Below are 21,350 nucleotides of genomic sequence, written 5' to 3' on the forward strand. Positions count from 1 at the left end.
CAACTCCTGATACCACAGCTATACAACCCACTAAGGTTTGCATGTGATGGTCACAAAAAATGACTACTCAGCATAATTAGCTTCAATGTACTGTTTTTCTGAGTCTTGTGCTTTTTAATTACTAAAAGCACTTGAGCCAGTATAGGAATACATGGGATATTTTCTATTCTCTTGGCTTTGTATATTTATAGTTAGTACATGTTAAAAGATTGAGAAAATCTTACATAAAGAAATGCAGGATTGGGGAGAATATGACTGAAGTACATTATATTCATGTATGAAAAAGATAACCCATTATTTTGCACAATTAAAAGAACGTGCTGAGACCAAACACATTTTTTTTTTCTTTCCGTGTTACTGGGCCTCCACCTAGAAACCACTCCACCAGCCCTTTTTTGTGATGGGTATTTTCAAGATAGGGTCTGGAGAACTATTTGCCCAGGCTGGCTTCCAATCATGATCCTCCTAATCTCTGCCTTCTGAGTACCCAGGATTATAGGTGCAAGCCACCAGGCATCCAGCCCAAACAGATTCTTATGTTATTCTTCACAAAGACAATACAGGAAAAGGACAAGTGGCCAATTTTGAAGCTAAGAACTGAGAAGGTAACAAGACATTACGTACTCTTGCATCACATCAGAAAATGAAGACCAAGTATCACAAATAAAGAATGTTTTAACATTTCCCCGTAAATGAAATTTTAAATGGGAAGATTCAAAATTTTAATCAGTATTTAAGTATAAAACTAAGCTACCCTCTCCCTGGCTCCAACCTGGGGAATTTCTATCATCAGAAAGACATAAATTCAGGAGCATATTACACCACAAAAAGAGTCCTAACAGGTAAGCATCATGTCTCAAAATCCATAGGGTGAAGGTGATACAATACATGTAATTCAATCAAAATTTTAGTTTAGTTTGTACCAAGAAAACATTTTTAAAGACCTGTAATCTCTTAATCTTGAAAGCCAATGATTGTGTTTGGCCCATATCTACATACTTCAAATTGAGTATAGATGGTTAAATTCAATGTAAAAAGATTCAGACACTGACTGTCACAAACAGGGGCCATATGTGTGACCTTTTTACTACTGACTAGATGACCAGGCCCTGAGATGGTGGGCCTGGGGTGGGGAGTGGGTGATGTCAGAAGGTCATTGCGGGGTTTACCATCATTACTTCAAGTTTCAGCTCTATCACATTTGCACCTGAGTGGGACAGTTGTTATTAACTATTACGTGATGCAGTAGGTAATGCTTGAGAAAATTTCACTCAAGATCTTACAAAACTTTTAATTAGCAGTGGAGCTGTATTTTAAGCAAGTAACTTTCATAATGCAAACTAAGAATAAAAATGCTAGAGAGGTCAACTCTATAAGGAAAAGAAAGTCTTTTTAAATATAATTATTTAACAAGTATGACCACAAAATGTAACTCAGCAAATCAAACTGACTACTCCCATTAATATTTTATCTTATTTCATTTCAGTTCTTTGAGACAGGGTCTCACTATATGATCTAAAACTTGCTATGTAGCCCAAGCTGGCCTCAAACTTGTGATCCTTTGGCCTCAGTCTTCTGAGTGCACTGGGATTACAGGCCTGAACCACCATGCTTGGCTCCTCAATATTTTAAATGATCAGCCTATTACAACACTTTTGATTGCTACCTTTTAACCACTGAGATGATATCATGTAGAATTTGCATATAATCTGCCAATGCTCAGAAATTCAGAATCATTTTAGATGATTCATAGAAATTAGACACATATGCAAAATATGTAGACCATTTTAACAAAATGAACAATGGCTTTCAACTACTTGATCCAAAACAGTGAAATGCTTGGTTAAAATGTACTCAAAAAAGTATGGATTTTATTTGTTATCTAAGATAGAGAAACTGTCAATCAAAGTATTTACTATCAGTGATGCCTCCAGAGGTTAAACATCATAGAAACAAGTTGTCAGGACACGAACACCAGTGAGGACTTGACTGCAACTGACGGATGCTCCCTGGTGCTGATCCTCACAAAGCAAGGGTTTACGCTGCTCCCTGACAGGGAGTTTTAACACCCTGGGTCTGCACAGACAGAGGATAGGGACAGTCTGTCACACTGGCCAGATCCCTGGTACATAGTGACATGAGGAACTTAACAACTAGATTAAGGTTAGGGACACAGAGCAACAGAGAGGACATACCCTGGCATCCACCTGTACCTAAACATGAACTCTACAAACCAGAGACACAGGGAGGGGCACATGAGAGCTGCACCCAGGTCTGGGGTCCACAAAGTGTGGACTTCAGCAAGCTCAGGATAGAATTCTGCTGTCCACCTCTCAAGCCCACACAGCATCCTCCAGGAAACAGGGTTTCAGCAGAAGCAGCAACCACTTTGTGTTTTGCCCATGATCTTGCATAGCTATTTTTAGTGTTCTCAAGCATTGCCCAGATGCTCTACCTCCAAGACCAGCTTGTCCCACAGCTCTTTGTGGGCAGGACCCTGAGGGGACTTCCTACTGGGACAGAAGTCTCTTTCCATTCCAATCCTAATTCTCACTGACCTTTAGCTACTGTAGGAATTTATCATTCTATATGTAAATAATGACCAGATTTCATTCTGAAAATTTTCTGTCATGACTGCTAATTTTGCAAAACATAATAAAAATGAATTGCCAAGAGAGAAAATCAAAACCAAGCACAAGAAAATACATGCCTCATTTTTCTCAGCATTAGTAAACTATGTTAAACTGCCATAAAAATTTCTAAATGCTTATTCTCAATTTATGCATTTACCACAGTGAGTATCAACTCCTGGAAGCCCCCATCTGTGCACACTGTACACCCTGCTCTGGAAGGCTTGGCTCCTGGAAGCCCCCTCTGTGCACATGTTTTCTCCCACTCTGCCTGGAGGGCTCTGCTTTCCTTCTATGCTCTTGCCAACAATTCTTTTTTCTTTTTTTTTCCAGGGGAGAGTGTGAACACAGTCCCCCACTACCACAAATTATGCAGTCAAGTTTCCCACATTTGGGGAAATCGCAGGGGTCAGCACATCCGAAGTGCAACGGATAAGCCTCGCCCTGGGAAAACCACTTTCGTGATCATGGTATCTTCCCTGCCAGGTAAGTATTGGCAACAATTCTTGAAAGAATGGTGTTCTCTGAGCAACAGATAGCTGATGCACAGGGCAGCATGGGAAGGCCTCCTCACTCTCCTTCTGGTCAACTGCAGCCCTGTGTGTCTGTCTGTATTTAACTTGAGTTCCCCTTCCACACATTCAGAACTCTGTGATGGGGGAGGAAAGCAGGAATTCACTTTATCTGAAGAACAACCTTGGGACTGGGGTGACTCAGTGGCAGAGTACTTGTCTATCGTGCAAGGCTCTGGGTTTGATACCCAGCATCACCCAAAAAAAAGTGCCACCTTGATTTCACTTGAGATGTAACGTCAATGATTAAAAGACTCCACAATACTGTCAATTACAAAGAAAACAGGACCCTCAGGGTGCCTCTGCAAATGTCCATCTCCTTCTTGGCAGGCTTGGCAGGCTGCAGTAGACTCCAGTGGCCCTTTACATTTGTAAGTTTTTAAGTACAGAAACACGATTTCAAAGGCTTGAAATGAAAGAAGAAGTTTGCATTTTAGTTACTTTGCTGAGTGGATGGCCCTGTCTGAGAGGACAAGGGCTGCGGCATGGGGAATGTGCTGCATGTCTGAGTCAGTGTCTCCTGCCCCACACGCCAAGGTCATCCAGAGGACTGAGAAGGGAGGTGCATTCAGGAAGTCTGGCTAAGGTGCCTTCTGTCTCCTTGAGGAGAGAGGCCACAAGTCAACAGTGCTGGAGACTAATGACAACAGTGTAATACATGTTTCAAAAAGAAGCCAAGAACAACAGACCAAGTAAAACTTAATTCTTTAAAATGAATCATTTAATCTCTTTATGAGTGATCCTTGGTTAAAAACTAAAAATAATACATTAATGTCAGAAAACTTAAATTTCTGCCCAAACATAAACTTCTAGGTCTCACACTGCCAATGCTTTCTTATGAACTATTCCGACAGACCCATGAGGGCCACGGCTTTCCTGAAAGGACACCTGGACACAGTTTTGGGGGAAAGTACTGCAGGGTTCTGTATATGGGCATGACTAGAACCTCCTGGTGCAGTCCTTCATCCCAGGAGCAAGGCTACCAGTGACTTTACATCACCAAAGGGTGATACCTCAGCTACCCGTGGTTGCCAGCAGTGTAAAAGCACAATGGCAAGAAGTAAGACTGAGGGATGGTGAAGGCTTCCCTGGCTGTCATGTGGTCTTTCTCATCATATCATGAGCTGCCTAAGGACAGTTCCATTATCAACTCATTCCAGACAGGCGCACCAGTGCTGGAGAAGAGCAGACACTGCACTCAAACCCTCAAGAGAGTGAGCACCTTCTAGAACAGAGGGCTGCTAGCAATGGCCATACTAGAAAACAGGTCCTCTTGGGGATCTAACTATGTTCCTGTCATCGTCAGTGTCCTTGTGCTTGCTGCTCCCTGCTGCCAAGCTCCACTCCTGGTACCTTCACCAATGTCAACCTGCTTCCAATAAGGTGCTAATCACTTACATTTTCAATACATCCCATAGAAATTTACCTGCAAACCTGCCACTTTAAGTAGCCTTCCTTCTCAACCACAGGAAATATTCTACAACCTCCCAATTTCCCTTAAAGAAAATTCAGATTCTTCCCCTACCCCTTAAGTCCTGGTAACCTATCTCTGGTGGCCTGCCTGGCCTCATCTAATTCTTTTCTCTCCCAGGCACCTGTTAGTCTCCTCCAGTCTTTGTCAGGTGAAGAGCCACCTAAAATTACCTCTCACCTCTCCAGATCTGCTGTGCCACCTCTCATGAAGGCACACAGTCACATGTGTCAAGACACAGGTGCTGTACTCTTCCATGAAGGCTGACCAACCCTGCCTGCTTGTGCCACAGGTGACCAGTAGCTTAGGCCTGGCCTCAGACTCTCAGGACTGTCCCATATCTATTGGACCAGCAGCCCATAAGTGTCTCAGGGTCATTTGAGAAGGCTGTTTGGAGTACCTAGACCTCCTCTATTTGTGGGAATTCACACATGCAGAAGAACTTCTTTCTTACCTGATGCAACAATGGTGCTTGCCCACAATGTGTTTTCTATGTTGAGACTTTCATGAATGGGAGGGTCACTGTCTTCCTGTTCAGGAGAGAAAAAGAAAACAAAACTGAAAATTAGCAATTGTTTTGTATTAGCCATGCTTTAGATACCTACAGTGTTCGAAAAGGAACGTGTTCACGTCCTGAGCTTAAATGAAAGGACCCAGCACTGAAAGGCACTGGAACTACATAAATAATAATTTTAAAATTTCACAGAAGCACTATATGCTCTGATACTTTAAGACAGTATGCTAAAATCATGTCTTCAAACATATGGTTTAACAACACTCGTGGATTAAGACTTGCTGTCCTGGAAAGGTGGACAATCTTAGCACAGACTTAACTACAAATAAACTCAACAATGTTCATTTCACGTGTATGGCAAAATTTTCTAGCCCTCCTTTTGTCAAGGACAAGACCTGTGCTTTGAAATGTGTATATGCTCATGAGAGAGAAACAAAACAAAACAAAAATGCTCCTGTGAATATCATTTCAATACATACAGAAGAAATAATTTTTCTTAATTTCTTCTTATAAAATGTTATTGTTTTGCTAGATATTTTTCATTAAACAAAACCTAAATATAAGCTGCATGCATACACATATTAAACACAGGCATAATCACACCACAGTAGTAATATGTAAAGTCTAGTTTTATCTTTACATTTTTTCATATTCATATCCAGAGACAAAATTATAGTTGCAATTTGAGGATTTTCATCCTAACCCTAAGTCATAACTCTACCTTTTGGTTATGGAGGCCTTACTAGAAAAAAGGACTACAAAAGCCTATAGTCCACATCTAGCAGTGATATAAGGAATATGATATGATGACAGCTGATGACCTCCATGTTTATACAAGGCAAAAAGCCACACATTGTCCAGACTGCTGCGATTCTCCTTTAAGATGATGACTTCCACAGCAATTTTGTTTTGTTATAAATTGGTAATAAGCAATGAAGATATAATATAAGATTACAAAGAAACCAAACGTAGGAAGGAAAGAAGAGATTGAAAACATTATTTTCCGAGATAATTTCCATGTAAGAAATAAAGGTGTGTGCTGTGGGTGTTTTCTTTCCATCCTCTTACCAAACCTTCGTCAAAGAATATCATTTCTGGCCATTTTTCTTGCAACTTTTAAGTACAGTATTTTCTCCTATGTCAAATGCCAAGAGAAAGGAAGGGCATTACAATATATCAAAATTTTATGATTTTTACACTGAACTGCATATAAAAGGTCTCTTCAATTTAGTTTTAGAAATTAAGTTGGTTCTGCCATTACTTCTCTATAATTATTTAATAATATAAATACTTTTGTCTGTATCTTACACAGATACATGCTGAAGAATGTACAATATCTGTGTTTTCATTTCGATAATCTGTAATAGTAAGAGAATTTAAACATTAAACATTTGTGTAATATCAAGAAAGTCATTCTAAAAGATAGTTCTTTACCAGTCTCATATAGTAAATCATAAAGATTGGGAAGATGGGAAAGAAATTATCTCTAAGTAACTTTCACTTTTTGATTCTCTTCACCCTAAAAGTATATAATTTAAAGAACTAAAATCTGCTTTTGGGGTGAGGGGATTACAAAATTATCTAATTCAAAGCTGTTTTCTCAGTACTATGAGTATTTTGATTGGAAAAGACATGATGAAGAGTGTGCTATGGTACAGTCAGAAAGAGTAAATAGGAGTAAGACAGCAAAGGACTCTGAAAAGTGCTATATATTTCAAAGTAAGCTAGTTTCAACCCCCAGTCTTCCAAGAGAATGACTACATACCAAACAAAACGTAAAGTCAGTGTCAGAAACAATAGTATAAGCCACATCTACCACACAGAACACTGCACAGCCCAGCTACCCTGACACTGTTTAGAATTACTCCATGCGCAGCTGTGCTAGATTCTGCCATGAAGCAAAATGGGCCCCATAGTAATTTGTTCCAATTCTTAGTATTCAAGCTGACTTCTTAAAAGATATAAATTTCTCCTTTATATTATACTGTAAAAATGAAAATATCACTTTTTAATAACATTCGGTTGATGAATTTCAATAACTTAAATGGATTTCATTTATAGTTACTAAGCCAAGTTATTCAACATATCTCCTACTTTCTTCCTATTTGAAAAATGCACACAAAATATTTTTCATTTTAAATAATTCAAAACTATAAAGTTGATATATTTAAAATGAGAAAAACAAAACCATTACAAATGCTGAACAAGAGCAATGAAAGGCCATTTATATGAATTATACTCATTCAGAACTTGGATAACTCATACAAGGTAAATGTATCTTTTTTTTTTTCAAATTCACTAAAATTTTTTTTTTCATTTTTCTTTTATTATTCATATTTGCATACAAGGCTTGGTTCATTTCTCCCCCCTGCCCCCACCCCCTCCCTTACCACCCACTCCGCCCCCTCCCTCTCCCCCCCCCCAATACCCAGCAGAAACTATTTTGCCCTTATTTCTAATTTTGTTGTAGAGAGAGTATAAGCAATAATAGGAAGGAACAAGGGTTTTTGCTGGTTGAGATAAGGATAGCTATACAGGGCATTGACTCACATTGATTTCCTGTGCGTGGGTGTTACCTTCTAGGTTAATTCTTTTTGATCTAACCTTTTCTCTAGTACCTGTTCCCCTTTTCCTATTGGCCTCAGTTGCTTTAAGGTATCTGCTTTAGTTTCTCTGCGTTGAGGGCAACAAATGCTAGCTAATTTTTTAGGTGTCTTACCTATCCTCACCCCTCCCTTGTGTGCTCTCGCTTTTATCATGTGCTCAAAGTCCAATCCCCTTGTTGTGTTTGCCCTTGATCTAATGTCTACATATGAGGGAGAACATACGATTTTTGGTCTTTTGGGCCAGGCTAACCTCACTCAGAATGATGTTCTCCAATTCCATCCATTTACCAGCGAATGATAACATTTCGTTCTTCTTCATGGCTGCATAAAATTCCATTGTGTATAGATACCACATTTTCTTAATCCATTCGTCAGTGGTGGGGCATAAATGTATCTTAAATTAAAGCCCTTCAGTAAGTTTCTATGGTTTAGTGTGAGTCCGGCCTCCCACAGAATTCCACAAGCTCCACCCCCCCCTTTGTGTCTATGTGTACCACAAGCAGCATATTCACCTCTGTTCTGGTATGCACCTGCTTGCCACCACTCTGGGTGAGGAAGAAGGCCTGAGGGGAAGACATGGTGACAGACCTCTTGGAAAACTGGGCCTGCTCCCATGCCCCCTCTCATTGATGAGGTATTTTTACCTGTGTGTGCCTCATGGTAGACCTCCTCAGTATTGGCTCTCATGGAGCAAAAAGGGAAAGAAAAAACATTTTTTGGCGTGTCCACACATTTCTTATTCCTCCTATGAACCCTGAAAGACTGGGAGGAGAGACCACCCATCAAGTAGTGAAGTTGTCAGCATAGACAGCTAGGTAGACAAGAGCAGCATCCAGAAAACAAATGCCTCAAGCTACAAGATTCTACTCCCTTTTCCTGGTAGCCAAACTATAAAACCCTAGATGGCCTATACCCTGGAACAGTGATTAATAATTACTTTATATCCTCCTTATGCAGCATACTCCCCACATCAAGAACATGCACCTTGAGGGTAGTAATGACTTCCCCTGTCAGTGCTAAACCTAAACCTGGAAGAGCAAAACGAATCAAATGCACAAACACCTGCCCCATCTTCTCAAATGCACAGGTTATGACTTCCCACACCTAGGCAGCCACTGTGTACTTGCCAAACTCCCATTTAGGGAGGCGCACAAGGGGTGGGCCCTACTTTTAGTCCACCTGATAACCCCACCCACCCTATTGGGCAGTAAAAACCCCAAGGTAACTTTTACACAATGAACCCCTATCCAAACTTCCCACCTCATATCTGCAGGTATACTTCCACTTTGCTAACAAGTCATTCCTTGCTATCATCCTACTCTGTGGTTCTTTTGCTGCACTTTGGTGGTGTCTTAATCTTAAAGTTGTACTGGAAGAAATGAAGAACATGGCATTCACCAGTATCAAAACCAGAGTGAAGGAGGCTGCTTGTGTCTAAGTGTCTTAGTCTGTTTTCCACTGCTATAACAGAACCCCACTGAGTAGGTAATTTACAAATAATAAAAATTATTCGGTTCATGGTTCTGGGAGCTAAGAGCCCAAGGCTCATGGCACGTCTGGTGAGCGTCTTCTTGCTTCGTCTGACAAAGCAGAAGGCAAGAGCACGTATGACTGGAGGGGTGGAGCCACATTCTTTCTTGGGTCAGAAACCCACTCCCTGTGACAACTGAACTACTTCCACAATGGCGACCTTCATCCATCATGAGGATCTAGTCACCTCTTCAAGGTGCCACCTCCCAACACAGCTGTAGCGAGGATCTGGTTTCCAGCACATGATCTTCAGAAACACATTCAGCTTGGAGCACTGAGATTTATGTACATTGTGCCGCTTCTTCCTCGGGCCTGAGAAAGTGCAGCATGTTGTGGTGATACATGAAAATTTAGAAATTCCTGAGTATACCCTTTGCTATTAAGCAAAGCTGTCTTAAGGAGGAGATTTAGAATGTACACAATTTCCAGTAAAGACTGAAAGGGTGAGTATTAGCAAGTGACTGGTCTTTGTTCTTGTAACTACAATCAGATCAAATGTAGGCCAAGTCAGAGGCAACCTCATTACTACCTGCGAAATTTGCATCATGAAACATAAAGTCAGTCCTCCATATCCTCAAGCTCTTCACATGTGGATTTGGCCAAACTGGGATGAAAAACCTTCAGGAGAAAAGTCCAGAAAGGTCTGAAAACGAAACTTGGATCTTCCAGGGTCCAAGCACTACAGTGAATCCATGTGAATGAGATATGAGTGTTCACTGCTGGGCCCCACGTCCACCATGGATGACTGCATCTGTACTGAACAAATATCGACTCCATTTTCTTGTCCTCCTTCCCTAAACAATGTATCAACTATCTACATAGCATTTGCACTGAGTTGGGTACTGTAAGTAACTGAGAGATGATTAAAAACACACAGGATAATGAGTAGGTTCTTTGCAATTATTATGCTATTTAATGCAAGGGACTTGGGCAGCTACAAATTTTGGTATAGGTGGGCTCCTAGCACCAATCCCCTAAGGATACCCAGGGACAACTGTACAATAAAAAAGGAGGACTCTCCATCCCCATGACTTTCTCTGACAAGACTTAGAAACAAAGTTGCCCTCTAATTCCCAGGTTTCTCTCAATATTAAAAGTTTACAGAAAGCCACCATACTGTCATGGCTTTCAAAGAGGACTGACTGCACAAAGTAAAGTTGTGTGCCCGCTGCTCTCTTCTAAAAATGCCGATCTCACTGTTCGATGTGGTATAGGAGTGTGAGTGTGAAAGAGAAGCATCAACTCTACACAAGCCATTTAGTGGTCACATCGTGGCTGTGAAGCACTAGGTCATAGGCTGCACACAGTGACACTTTTCAAGAGGATCCTCTGTCACCAGCATACACAAGCAATGATACAGCTGGAAACAAATCTGATATAAGGGAAATATGCTTGTAACAGCATTATATGCAATTTGGTATTGAAAGCTGTGAGAAAAAGAGAAAAATTCTGACCCGTATTTTAGGAAGGCCATCTGAAGGCCTTATGAGAATAACAGAAAATCATAGTACTTTGACAGCCCTTCCAGACAAAAGGAGCACTTGGGAAGCAGGGTTAAGACAAACCCTTAAGAATTTTTGTGGAATAATAAAGACTGTATAGTTTCAAGGAGGTTTAAAAGAGGATGATAAAAGGGAAGAGAAGTTGGGAGGCAAAAAAGAGAGGCTGAGCAATAAGTCAGGGAAGCACTTGATGCGGGGGGAAGTGGGGGAATGGACCACTTTTCCACAGAGCTCACACTAGTGTGTGCAGCACAGCAATTTTACAGCCCATGACATCCCAGGGTCAACAGCCTCATTACAAGAGATGTTCCCATAAAACAGAACTAGTTGGTATTTCTCTTACTACAATCAAGTTACAGCATCTTTCAAACGCTTTATGAACACTTGCAATTATTTTTCATGCATTGCTCATATTCTGTGTCCATTTTTCTATCAGGTAACTAGTCTTTTCTGCACCCTTTTGTTTTATGAGACTTACTGGGTTTTGTTTTGTTTTTTTTTTTTACAGTATTGGTGTTTGAACTCAGGGCTTTACCTTGGACCACCCACCAGACCTCTTCTGGGAAGGGTTTTTCCAGATAGAGTCTTGCAAACTGTTCGCCTGGGCTTGCTTTGAACCGCGGTCCTCCTGATCTCTGCCTCTTCAGTAGCTAGGATTATAGGCGTGAGCACCAGTGCCCGGCTGAGACTTGCTTTTGAAAGTGAGAATACACACATAAGATTTGCCATCTTAGTTATTTGCAACTTTATAGTTTGGTGGCATTTTAATTAAACACATTCGTGCTGTCGTATGGCCATCAATACCATCCAGCCACAGAACTTTCTCCTCTTACATAAATATAACTCTGTCCCCATTAAACAGGGATTCCACCCCCACTCCCTCCTAGCCCCTGGCACCCACCATTCCACTTTCAGATTATCAATTTGACTTCTCTAGAAACCTCTTATAAGCAAAATCAACATATTTGGTCTTTTATGACTGAATTATTTTCCTCAGCTCACTGTCCTTAGAGTCCATCAATATTGTAGCATGTGTTAGCATTTCATTTGTTTTTGATCAGTTTTTAGGATGCTTTAATAAAATATATTGGCTGTATGGCCACAATGTAAGTTGCATATTACTATGTCATAATAATATGACATCTGACACACTTTAGGTTTATTTTTGTCATGCAAATTGCTCTTATTTTCATTTGTTTAAAATTTGTTAAATTGGACTTTGGGTCACAATAAAAAAGTCTTTGCATAGCTCAAGGTTACTGACAAACTTATCCATACTTTCCTTCAATACTGGTTCAATTTCAAATTTCTCTTTTAATTGCTTAAATTACAGGATACTTTGAAATGTGTTATTTATTCAAACTCTGATAATTTCACAGAAGTATTTGTCACACATTTCCAGTTAAATCCACTGTGACTAGAGAACATATATTCTACTAAGACTTGTATGGTCTGTCTTGACACATTCCATAGATTGCACTCTCTGGTCACTACTGGTAACGAGTGATGTCTTCTATAACTATCAATTGGACCAATTTAAGGGATAATTTTTTTTTTAACTCACGGCCTCATGCATGTAAGGCAAGCACTATATTCTTGAACTATGCCCCCAACTCTTTTTGCTTTTAAGGAAGAGTCTTACTAACTTTGCCTAACCTGGCCTTGAAATGTGATCCTCCTGCCTCAACCTCCCAAGTACCTTGGATCACAGAGATGTACCATCACGCTTGGCTCTGGATAATCTTCTTCAAGTCTACTATGTCCCTATTGACTTTCTCTTCTTGTTCTATTAGTTTTTGAGAAAACAGTATTGGATCTGTTGAACTCTCATTGCAGTTCTAACAGTTTTGCTCCATGCATCTGGAAGCCATAATGAGGTGCGTAAGTGGTGACGGCTGTATGTTCTCAAAATAAACTGGCCCTTTCTTAATTGGTGTGGTACTGCTGTAAGCAACTTCAGCTTTATTTAGTTAGCCAGGGCATGCCTTTCTTCCTTTTCACTTTTAAACTGTGAGTGGTTGTAATGTGCTTTCTAGTAGGCAGCATGTATTTGAATCTTAAGTTTTTATCTAGTATGACAATCCTTGCCTTTTAATTGGGCATTTAGAACATTTACATTTTAACATGAGTTATTAAAAGGTTTCTACATTTAATTTCCAAATACTTGGTGCTGTTTTAGTTATCTTGCTTTTACTTTTTTCTAATTGCATACTGTTTAATGAATGAATACACAGAATTTAATTTCTTAAATTATACTATGGCCTATATTCTATCAAAGGGTGCATACTTGGAACAGGGATCCGACTTGACCTGAACACAGCTATTCTGAACTGTGACCACTCCGACTGCCCAGGAACCCTGGTTGTTTTTCTCGAATAGTTTCCTAGCATACTATAAGCAGACCACAGAGTGGGAAGTGATGTTCTACATCCTCAGAGCCAAGCATCAGGCAGCTGCCGTTGATGTCAGGCTAAGCTATATCAAGTGCATTACAACTCAGATGGAGTCACTTTTATCCTAGCCATTCTAAAAGTCACCTCCCTCTGACTCAAATTGCGGGGATCCACCAGCCTAGCTGCTGCCCAAGACATTCTTCCATACACAAGTACCCCAATAAAGCATTCTCTGTGAAATCCTGGATCCTCCTGCCTCTTCGTTTGGTCTCACAGAACCTTTTAGCCAGTTGTCATGCACTGAGACCAGGTTTTTCGACTTGGTGATGTGAGTCAAAAGATAAGAAATTCACAGATACAAAAGGCCAAATATATTACAATTTTAAAAAACTCTCTTTTCATTTGAAAGTTTAGTCCTCCTATATTTAATTACTGTGTCAACTATTTTGTTCTGTTCTCTATTTGTTGCACCTGGTTTCTTTCACCAGTTTCTCTTTTTTGGTGGGGGGAGGGGGGGAGAGAGGAGGGTGACTAGCTGAATTCATTCGGCAATCCAATTTCACCACTTCTATTGAACTGGGTAGTTTGACCAGTTTGATTTTTAGTAGCTAAAATCAAATCATGATTTAGAAAATTACAATATGTATCCTTACTTTATCACTATTTACCCTGAATTGATATTTTGTTACTTCACACCTAACAGTACAAAGGAAAAACCTTACGTCTATTCATTGCCTGGCCTCTGAAGTTCCCACCCTCACAGGGTGGTGCTCAAGGACCTGTTGTCAATGTGAATGCAAAGTGTTCATCCAGTAACTATGGAAGGATGGGCACAGCACCTATGCAATGTGCTCTGCTTAAGAGGTAAGCACTGAACTAAGATCTGAGACAGTGGCAAGGGTAAGGAATCAGAAATCTTACGCTCCGTGACACCAGAAACCTCCTTGAGACATCAGAGCTACACTTAGGTAATTCTGATTGCTTCTAGCCAAAATAATAACTGCCATCACATTAGGTGCAAATAAAATTCAAAGACTGACCCTTAAATCAGCCTTTAATTGCACCTAACAGCAAGGAAAATCCCACATTGCACAGCCAGCAAGATGTGTCTGCCCTGAGAAAAAAAGTGCCCCTGCCATTTCTTTCTCACTCTTTTTTTCTCTTTCTTTTTTTCCCCCAACAAGCAGAAGACAGAGCATTAATCAGAATCAAACAGCAGCATCCTGAACCCCTAGCCTGAGGAAAACCTCACACGGCTACGCCTCAGTGAAAAACTCAGCACCACTTCTCCCCACCAGCTGGCTTCAAAGCTTCTTGCAGAAAACTACAGAACAAACAGATGAGCATCACGCACCTCACGTGACTCTCCTACCTACCCCCAGGAAAATAATCCAGCACAGTCCCCGGGCAGACTGAACGCCCCGCCACACACACACAGCAAAAGCAAAAACCATAAACAGCAAACTGTAATCTAACAACGACAGTGGAGGTAGGGTAGAATGCTGACCCTGCCGGGAGAACAAGGTTGGGGCAAGGAGCCCATCAGTGCTGAACTCTCAGTGAAATGCAGGAAAAGCAGCAAAGGCTGAGGGGGGGCGGGGCCACAAGCCAACCTCACAGAGGAGCTTCTAGCTCCCAGCAGAGGTCAGGAGAAGCACAAAGGCTGAGAGTAGGGGTGGGGCAACAGGTCAACCTCCCAAAGAAGGGAAGGTGGTAGATCCTGGAGTAAATCTCTGGGACAGAGGACAGCATTCAAAACTGAACTGCCCCAACTTGCTGAGGGAAGAGCTGACCAAACAGAGCTACACCTAAAGGGCAATGCAGCTGCTACCAATAAAAAACAACAGCTCTGGCCACCCTGCACAAGCTGGCAGACTCCTTATCACCTCCCAACTGCAACTAACCCTGTAGACAGAAGGAACGAGACACTACTCACGAGCCAGTCAACTGGAGATACCACATCAGATCTTCCGCTTGTACACCAATACCAGAATTGGACACCTAAGGAGTAACTCCAGAACTTTTACCAACAGACTGACTTTTTGTGGTTCCTGAACCAGGCATTTTTTTATTGTGTTTCTTTTTCTCCCCTCTGTATTATTAACTTCACCATCAATATTCTCTTATCCCTATTCTTACCCTCTTTACTTTCTGTCCTTCTCCTGTGCTACCATCCATTGTTCTACCTCCCAACTACTCTTTCTGCCCCTTCTCATCTACTCTTTCCCCTATGTTCACCTTCCCCTCCTATTCTCCCCCAACCTGTCACCACACTACACCTCCCCCCTACATTCACCACCTGCTGACAAGCCTATTGTACCAACAGTACACAACCCCAGCCCCCTGTAATCCCTGACACAAGCACCCACCACTACAACAACAGAAACATACCCAAACACACACAAGGGCCACAAACCCAGCCCGACCCCACCTTCCTACCCCTTTTCCTGCCCCCCCCATTTTAGCGCCACCTTTACCAATTCTGCAAAATCTATAACTAGCCTAATAATCATTACCCCCCCCAACTCCCACTGTTTATAGACATTATCATCAAGGGGTTTTCTATATCACATGTAAACAACTGGTCTGGCAATGAACTTGTGAATTTGTTATTGCTAAATTACACCTTCAGAAAAGGGACAGAAAGAGCACATCAACCTAGCTAACAACCAAGTCAGTCACAACACAAAAATTAAATCAGGGAAAGAAAACAGGCAATCAAAACCACCAACTAGCCTATCAAGAACACAGTTGTACAGCACCAAGTGGAGCAATGGGAAGAAGAGGGGATGGAAACCACTCTAATAAAAAAAAAAATTTAATACAGGATTCAGTGGGAAATGAAGAAAATGGATACCCAGTTCCTGACCTCAAAAAAATGATAAATGTCACTAAGGAGCACAATGACACCCACATAAAAACCCTCAAAGAAGAAATCTTGGAAAATATCACTGAGAAATTCATGGAGAAGATACCAGATAGTTATCTGGTATCTAGACATGGTTAACCAGAATGTACAAGATGCACTCAAGAAATTTCAAGACACCGAAAATAAAGAACATGAGAACACACAGAAACAAATAAATGAACTCAGAGCAGACTTAAATGAACACCAAAGTGAAACAAAGGATGCTATAAAAAGAGAAATTTATGAATTAAAGATGACAACACAAAAAGATATGGAAAACCTCAGGAAAAACGAATCAAACAAAAATCCTTAAAATAAAAAGTCCCTTTAGTCAAACAAAAAACACAGTGGAAGGCCACTCCAGAAAAGTAGAACAAGTGAAAGACAGAATCTCAGACCACAAAGATAAAATAGAAATTAAAGAAAAAAACTGAAGAAATCTTAGTCAAACAACTCAAGAGCTGTGAAAGGAACATGCAAAAACTCAGCAACTCCATTAAAAGACCAAACCTGAGAATGATGGGCATTGCAGGAGAGGAGGTACAAGCCTCTTCAATGAAATAGTAACAGAAAATTTCCCAAATCTCAAGAAAGTTTTGCCCATTCAGATACAGGAAGCCTCCAGGACACCAAACAGACTTGACCAAAATAGAGCCTCCCCATGGCATATTATCATCAAAACAACAAGCAAAGGGAACAGAGAAAGAATATTGAAAGCTGTAAGAGAGGAAAACATGATAATGAATACAGGTAAACCCATCAAAACAACAGATTTTTCAATGGAAATTTTAAAAGCAAGAAGGGCACAGAGTGAGGTATTTCAGGCACTGAATGAAAATAATTTCAGCCCTAGAATATTCTACCCAGCAAAGCTATCATTCAAAATTGATGGAGCAATAAAAACCTTCCACAATAAACGGAAACAAAAACAATATATGACCACCAAGCCACCACTACAGAAAAATCTACAAGAAATTCTGCACACAGAAGATGAAAGCAAACAAAACCACAAGAGGATGGGACATATCAAACCACAGGAGAAGAAAAGACAAGCAATCAGGGAGCAGCATTGATTCAGCTGCATACAATCAAACCTTTAAACAGCAAAAACAACTAAATGGCAGGAATCACCACATACCTATCAATATTAACACTGAATGTAAATGGACTCAACTCCCACATAAAAAGACACCATTTGGCAAAATGGATTAAAAGGGAAGATATGAAAATCTGTTGTTTACAAGAGACCCACCATGTTGACAGAAATAAACATTGGCTTAGGATAAAAAGCTGGAAAAGATTTACTAAGCTGATGGCCCCCCAAAACAGGCAGGAGTAGCAGTATTTATACCAGACAAAGTAGACATCAAACTTACACTGGCCAAACGGGATAAAGGACACTTCATACTAGTAAAAGGCACAATAAATCAAAAGGAAATAACAATTATCAACCTATATGCACCCAATGTCAGTGCACTCAACTTCATCAAACATACACTAAAGGACATGAAAGCACATATAGACTACAACACAGTGGTAATGGGAGACTTTAATACCTCTCTATCACCAATAGAGAGGTCATCCAAACAAAAATCAATAAAGAAATCCTAGAACTGAATGACTCCATAAGTCAAATGGACCCAACTGATGTCTACAGAATATTTCATCCAACATCTGCACAATATACATTCTTCTCAGCAGCCCATGGAACCTTCTCCAAAACAGATCATATCTTAGGGCAGAAAGCAAGCCTCAACAAATATAAGAAAATAGGAATAACCCCCTGCATTCTATCTTATCACAATGCATTAAAACTAGAACTCGACAACAAAAATAAGAGCATAAAATATGCAAACAACTGTAGGCTGAACACTACTCAACGATCAGTGGGTCATGGAAGAAATAAGAGAGGAAATCAGAAAGTTCCTGGAATTTAATGAAAATAAAAACACTACCTACCAGAACCTATGGGACACAGCAAAGGCAGTCCTAAGAGGAAAGTTTATAGCCATGAGTGCATATATTAAAAGGACGGAAAAATTTTAAATAAACAACCTAGAAAAACAAAAACAAGCAAAACCCAAAGAAACAGGAGAGAAATAATAAAAATAAGGGCCTAAATTAATGAAACAGAGACCAAAAAAACCATACAAAGAATCAATGAAACTAAAAGCTGGTTCTATGAAAAAATAAACAAGATTGACAAGCCCCTGGCAAATCTGACTAAAATGAGGAGGGAAAAGACCCAAATTAGTAAAATCAGAAATGCAAAGGGGGAGACAACAACAAATGACAAGGAAATCCAGGGAATCATTAGAGACTACTTTGAGAATCTGTATTCCAATAAATGAGAAAATCTTGAAGAAATGGACAAATTTCTAGATACTTATGACCATCCAAAACTGAACCAAGAGGATATTAACCACCTAAACAGATCTATAAAATGAAATGAATTGAAGCAGCAATAGAGTCTCACAAAATAGAAAAGTCCACGACCTGACAGATTCTCGGCTGAATTCTATCAGATCTTCAAAGAAGAACTAATATCAACACTCCTTAAACTTTTCCACGAAATAGAAAGGGAAGGAACACTGCCTAACTCACTCTATGAAACCAGCATTATACTCATCCCAAAACCAGACAAGGACACATCCAAAAAGGAGAACTATAGGCCAATCTCCTTAATGAACATCGATGTAAAAATCCTCAATAAAATAATGACAAACCGAATTCAACAACAGATCAGAAAGATCATTCATCATGACCAAGTTGGATCCATCCCAGAGATGCAGGGGTGGTTCAACATATGCAAATCAATGAATGTAATACAGCACATTAATATAAGCAAAGACAAAAACCACTTGATCACCTCTATAAATGCAGAGAAAGTCTTTGATAAGATTCAATACCACTTCATGATAAAAGCTCTAATAAAATTAGCCTATAAGGAATGTACCTCAACATTATAAAGGCTATGTATGATAAACATATAGCCAACATCATACTTACTGGGGAAAAACTGAAGCCATTTCCCCTAAAGTCAGGAATGAGACAAGGGTGCCCACTATCTCCACTCCTATTCGACATAGTACTGGAATTCCTAGCCAGGGCGATAAGGCAAGAAGAAGAAATAAAAGGAATACAAATAGGTAAAGAAATAGTCAAAGCATCTCTACTTGCAGACAACATGATCCTATACCTCAAAGACCCAAAAAACTCTACCCCAAAAACTCCTAGACACCATAAACAAAGGAGTGTAGCAGGATACAAAAATCAACTTACAAAAATCAGTACCTTTTCTATACACCAATAGTGAACAAAATGAAAAGGAATACAGGAAAACAATTCCATTTACAATTGCCTCAAAAAAAAAAAAATCAAATACCTAAGAATACATGTAACAAAGGATGTAAATACCTCTATAAGAACTACAAACCCCTGAAGAAAGAGATCGAGGAAGACTACAGAAGGTGGAAAGATCTCCCGTGCTCATGGATTGGCAGAATCAACATAGTAAAAATGGCTATCCTCTCAAAAGCAATCTACATGTTCAATGTAATTCCCATCAAAATCCCAATGATATTCATCACAGAGATTGAAAAACCTAACAAAAAGTTCATTTGGAAACACAAAAGACTGCAAATAGCCAAGGCAATACTGAGAAAAAAAGCAATGCTGGAGGTATCACAATACCCACCTTTAAACTATACTACAGTCACAGCAATAGAAACAGCATGGTACTGGCACAAAAACAGACATGGAGACCAGTGGAACAGAATAGAGGACCCAGATATGAATCCACACAGTGATGGCCACCTCATTTTTGTCAAAGATGCCAAAAACATACAATGGAGAAAAGACATCCTCTTCAACAAATGTTGGTGGCAAGTGGTTATATGCCTGCAGAAAACTGAAACTAAACCCTGTCTATCATCCTGTGCTAGTATCAACTCAAAGTGGATTAAGGAGGACCTTAGTATCAGACCTGGAACCTTGCAATTAGTACAGGAAAGAGCAGGGAATACTCTGGAAGCAAAAGCTATAGGCAAGGACTTCCTCAGTAGAACTCCAGCAGCCCAGCAACTAAGAGAAAGGATGGACACATGGGACTACAAGAAATTAAAAAGCTTTTGCACAACAAAAGAAATGGTCTCTAAATTGAAGACACTACCCACAGAGTAGGAGACAGTATTTGCTAGCTATACATCAGACAAAGGACTGATAGCCACAATATACAGGGAGCTCAAAAAACTAAACTTCCTAAAATTAATGAACCAATAAAGAAGTGGGCAAATGAACTAAACAGAACTTTTTCAAAGGAAGAAGTCCAAATGGCCAAAAAACACATGAAAAAATGCTTATTATCCTTGGCCATAAAGGAAATGCAAATCAAAACCACAATAAGATTCCACCTCACTCCTGTTGGAATAGCTATCATCAAAAACACCAACAACAAATGTTGACGAGGATGCAGGGAAAAAGGAACTCTCATACTCTGCTGGTGGGAATGTAAGCTAGTACAACCACTATGGAAAATAATATGGAGGCTCCTTCAAAAACTAAAAATAGATCTGAATATGACCCAGCAATACCACTCCTAAGGATATACCCGAAGGAATGTGACTCAAGTTATTATAAAGGTACCTGCACAACCATGTTTATTGCAGCACTATTTACAAAAGCCAAGCTATGGAAACAGCCAAGATGCCCGACTACTGACGAATGGATTAAGAAAATGTGGTATTTATACCCAATGGGATTTTACTCAGCCACAAAGAAGAATGAAATTTTGTCATTCACAAGTAAATGAATGGAACTGGAGAATATCATCTTAAGCAAAGTTAGCCAGGCTCAGAAGGCCAAAAATTGCATGTTCTCACTCATATGCAGATTATAGACCTAAAACAAATTCAGTAATATTACAGGACATGGGTTATACACTAAGGGGAGAACACGTACAGGAGGAATAGGGACAGGAAAGGAAACCTAAAATTTGAATGTAATCGATGTGCTCACTGTAGAGGAAGGAATACAGTAATCTTAAACTGGCTGAGGCTGCTACAGGAATGAGACTAAGAAGTAGTGAAGAGGTCTGGTAGAGATGAACCAATTTGGATTGCAATACAAAAGTGCATGGAAACACCAGGAATCTCTCTGTATAGCTATCTTTATCTCAAACTAGCAAAAACATTACGTCTTTCTTATTATCTTTTATGTTTTCTCT

General features: G+C 39.9%; 1 protein-coding gene and 1 non-coding gene across 9 annotated transcripts in view; both read right to left on the reverse strand.

The window, feature by feature from the left end:
- Atp9b (ATPase phospholipid transporting 9B (putative)) overlaps nucleotides 1–21,350 on the reverse strand; it is a 234,565-nt gene that overhangs the window by 115,194 nt on the left and 98,021 nt on the right. For all 8 annotated transcript variants that reach the window (XM_074069605.1, XM_020163739.2, XM_020163736.2 and 5 more), the window contains one exon: nucleotides 5,128–5,203. In XM_074069605.1, coding sequence (XP_073925706.1) covers nucleotides 5,128–5,203 — 76 coding nt within the window. The remainder of the gene's footprint in view (nucleotides 1–5,127; nucleotides 5,204–21,350) is intronic.
- On the reverse strand, nucleotides 2,961–3,124 carry LOC141422724 (U1 spliceosomal RNA). Its single transcript, XR_012447471.1, has one exon. It is a non-coding gene; the product is annotated as a U1 spliceosomal RNA (small nuclear RNA).

This window comes from Castor canadensis, chromosome 4 (genome assembly GCF_047511655.1).
Source record: "Castor canadensis chromosome 4, mCasCan1.hap1v2, whole genome shotgun sequence".
NCBI lineage: Eukaryota > Metazoa > Chordata > Mammalia > Rodentia > Castoridae > Castor > Castor canadensis.